Source organism: Haliotis cracherodii, unplaced genomic scaffold, assembly GCF_022045235.1.
Source record: "Haliotis cracherodii isolate W230 unplaced genomic scaffold, xgHalCrac1.p SCAF_3, whole genome shotgun sequence".
Lineage (NCBI taxonomy): Eukaryota > Metazoa > Mollusca > Gastropoda > Lepetellida > Haliotidae > Haliotis > Haliotis cracherodii.
Window position 1 is genome coordinate 19,317,160 of NW_027266286.1, and position 3,680 is coordinate 19,320,839.

The 3,680-nt window shown below is 50.8% G+C and overlaps 1 protein-coding gene across 1 annotated transcript; it reads left to right on the forward strand.

The window, feature by feature from the left end:
• The first annotated feature begins 1,166 nt into the window (after nt 1-1,166).
• On the forward strand, nt 1,167-3,434 carry LOC139475278 (proline-rich protein 36-like). The gene has a single exon (XM_071258511.1). The coding sequence runs from the start codon at nt 1,167-1,169 to the stop codon at nt 3,432-3,434; it is 2,268 nt and encodes a 755-aa protein (XP_071114612.1).
• The last annotated feature ends 246 nt before the right edge of the window (nt 3,435-3,680 follow it).

A 3,680-nucleotide genomic window follows, 5' to 3' on the forward strand; every position in this document is an offset into this window, starting at 1 on the left:
GTTAGTCATCAGCAACAGTAGAGTTAGTCATCAATAGTAGTAGAGTCAGTCATCAGCAACAACAGAGTTAGTCATCGCCGTTAGTAGAGTCAGTCATCAACAACAGCAGAATCAGTCATCAATAAAAGTACAGCTTCATCTACAACGGTAGAGCAGGTCAGTTCATCAACAACAGAAGCTTCAGTTATCATCAGGAGTCAACATCGTTCACGTCAGTAAAGACAGTCATGATTAACAGAGACACAAGACAGGACGTGCAGTCTGGCTGAGACCAACTCAACCCTGACAAGAGACAATTCCTATCAGGAATTACAGGGACCTTTGGTCGCTGATGAAGAAGACCCGACCAGTACCTATGTTACGCAGATGTAATCTCGTCGATGGAAATGGCGCACCTGTCAGCAGATACGCCGGGGTGCATCAGTCACCGACACGAGAGGAAATGAGTCAACCGGAGTCCATTGCTTCGTCTTTGTTACCGGAAGTCGGACTGTTTCGGATTTCCAGCAAGAATGAACGTTATTATCTTTACATAACTTGAAATCTCCTAGATCATTTTCACCGGAATATCTCAGTCTATACTCATTTGGTGCACTTTAAAACAGTCCCCAATTCATATATAACATCATTTGTCCTCTGTCCCCTGTTAAATTATCAGGGGATGAATGTGCGACCGGAAACACGGAATAGTCTGTCTTCATGTACAGAACATTTATATAAAGTACACGTGGTGTTGAAATTATACTGCCATGCAACATGTGTGATAAAGCTGGAACAGTGTCGTTATTTGGCTTATATGGATTTTACTCATTTCCTTTACCTGTGGATACCTCTCATGTACAAAATGCAATTGGGATCGCTCTATGTTAGTAAATTAACTCGTGAATCACAGACGCTTATTGATGCCCACCATTTAAGGTAATATCTGTTGTGTTGACACCGGTCTTCACATTTCACTTATAGAGTCCTTTGGCCAATCTGTCTGGTATTTGTTAGTGTACAATGGTAAACATCTCGACAGTTCACGGACAGAAATTGCTTTCAGAGTGAAATGCGTGATAGCTTTATGATATAGCTAAATACGTGTTCCCAAATGGTGTAACTGTAGCATCGTTAAACAGTTGATGTCATAAATACGATATCTTTAAACTGACATATTCTTACCTATGACATCCCTTGTGTCTACTCCCCTCCTCTTCATCTGTGTCCTCCATTGTGTCTACTCCCCCTTCTTCGTCTATGTCCTCCATTGTGTCTACTCCCATCCTCTCCACCAGTGTCCCTCCCTTGTGTCTACTCCCCTCCTCTTCATCTGTGTCCTCCATTGTGTCTACTCCCCTCCTCTTCACCAGTGTCCCTCCATTGTGTCTACTCCCCTCCTCTTCATCTGTGTCCTCCATTGTGTCTCCTCCCCTCCTCTTCACCAGTGTCCCTCCCTTGTGTCTACTCCCCTCCTCTTCACCAGTGTCCCTCCCTTGTGTCTACTCCCCTCCTCTTCATCTGTGTCCCTCCCTTGTGTCTACTCCCCTCCTCTTTGTCTGTGTCCCTCCCTTGTGTCTACTCCCCTCCTCTTTATCTGTGTCCTCCATTGTGTCTACTCCCCTCCTCTTCACCAGTGTCCCTCCATTGTGTCTACTCCCCTCCTCTTCATCTGTGTCCCTCCCTTGTGTCTACTCCCCTCCTCTTCACCAGTGTCCCTCCCTTGTGTCTACTCCCCTCCTCTTCACCAGTGTCCCTCCCTTGTGTCTCCTCCCCTCCTCTTTATCTGTGTCCTCCATTGTGTCTACTCCCCTCCTCTTCACCAGTGTCCCTCCCTAGTGTCTACTCCCCTCCTCTTCACCAGTGTCCCTCCCTTGTGTCTACTCCCCTCCTCTTCACCAGTGTCCTCCATTGTGTCTACTCCCCTCCTCTTCACCAGTGTCCCTCCCTTGTGTCTACTCCCCTCCTCTTCACCAGTGTCCTCCATTGTGTCTACTCCCCTCCTCTTCACCAGTGTCCCTCCCTTGTGTCTACTCCCCTCCTCTTCACCAGTGTCCTCCATTGTGTCTACTCCCCTCCTCTTCACCAGTGTCCTCCATTGTGTCTACTCCCCTCCTCTTCATCTGTGTCCCTCCCTTGTGTCTACTCCCCTCCTCTTCATCTGTGTCCTCCATTGTGTCTACTCCCCTCCTCTTCACCAGTGTCCTCCATTGTGTCTACTCCCCTCCTCTTCACCAGTGTCCTCCATTGTGTCTACTCCCCTCCTCTTCACCAGTGTCCTCCATTGTGTCTACTCCCCTCCTCTTCATCTGTGTCCCTCCCTTGTGTCTACTCCCCTCCTCTTCACCAGTGTCCTCCATTGTGTCTACTCCCCTCCTCTTCATCTGTGTCCTCCATTGTGTCTCCTCCCCTCCTCTTCACCAGTGTCCCTCCCTTGTGTCTACTCCCCTCCTCTTCACCAGTGTCCTCCATTGTGTCTACTCCCCTCCTCTTCATCTGTGTCCCTCCCTTGTGTCTACTCCCCTCCTCTTCACCAGTGTCCCTCCATTGTGTCTACTCCCCTCCTCTTCACCAGTGTCCTCCATTGTGTCTACTCCCCTCCTCTTCACCAGTGTCCCTCCCTTGTGTCTCCTCCCCTCCTCTTCATCTGTGTCCCTCCCTTGTGTCTCCTCCCCTCCTCTTCACCAGTGTCCCTCCCTTGTGTCTCCTCCCCTCCTCTTTATCTGTGTCCCTCCCTTGTGTCTACTCCCCTCCTCTTCACCAGTGTCCTCCCTTGTGTCTACTCCCCTCCTCTTCACCAGTGTCCTCCATTGTGTCTACTCCCCTCCTCTTCACCAGTGTCCTCCATTGTGTCTCCTCCCCTCCTCTTTATCTGTGTCCCTCCCTTGTGTCTACTCCCCTCCTCTTCACCAGTGTCCCTCCCTTGTGTCTACTCCCCTCCTCTTCATCTGTGTCCCTCCCTTGTGTCTCCTCCCCTCCTCTTCACCAGTGTCCCTCCCTTGTGTCTACTCCCCTCCTCTTCATCTGTGTCCTCCATTGTGTCTCCTCCCCTCCTCTTCACCAGTGTCCCTCCCTTGTGTCTACTCCCCTCCTCTTCACCAGTGTCCCTCCCTTGTGTCTACTCCCCTCCTCTTCATCTGTGTCCCTCCCTTGTGTCTACTCCCCTCCTCTTCGTCTGTGTCCCTCCCTTGTGTCTACTCCCCTCCTCTTTATCTGTGTCCTCCATTGTGTCTACTCCCCTCCTCTTCACCAGTGTCCCTCCATTGTGTCTACTCCCCTCCTCTTCATCTGTGTCCCTCCCTTGTGTCTACTCCCCTCCTCTTCACCAGTGTCCCTCCCTTGTGTCTACTCCCCTCCTCTTCACCAGTGTCCCTCCCTTGTGTCTCCTCCCCTCCTCTTTATCTGTGTCCTCCATTGTGTCTACTCCCCTCCTCTTCACCAGTGTCCCTCCCTAGTGTCTACTCCCCTCCTCTTCACCAGTGTCCCTCCCTTGTGTCTACTCCCCTCCTCTTCACCAGTGTCCTCCATTGTGTCTACTCCCCTCCTCTTCACCAGTGTCCCTCCCTTGTGTCTACTCCCCTCCTCTTCACCAGTGTCCTCCATTGTGTCTACTCCCCTCCTCTTCACCAGTGTCCCTCCCTTGTGTCTACTCCCCTCCTCTTCACCAGTGTCCTCCATTGTGTCTACTCCCCTCCTCTTCA

Bases quoted from the DNA above. Each gene is read 5' to 3' on its own strand.
- LOC139475278 (XM_071258511.1), top strand. From the start codon at position 1,167: ATGACATCCCTTGTGTCTACTCCCCTCCTCTTCATCTGTGTCCTCCAT.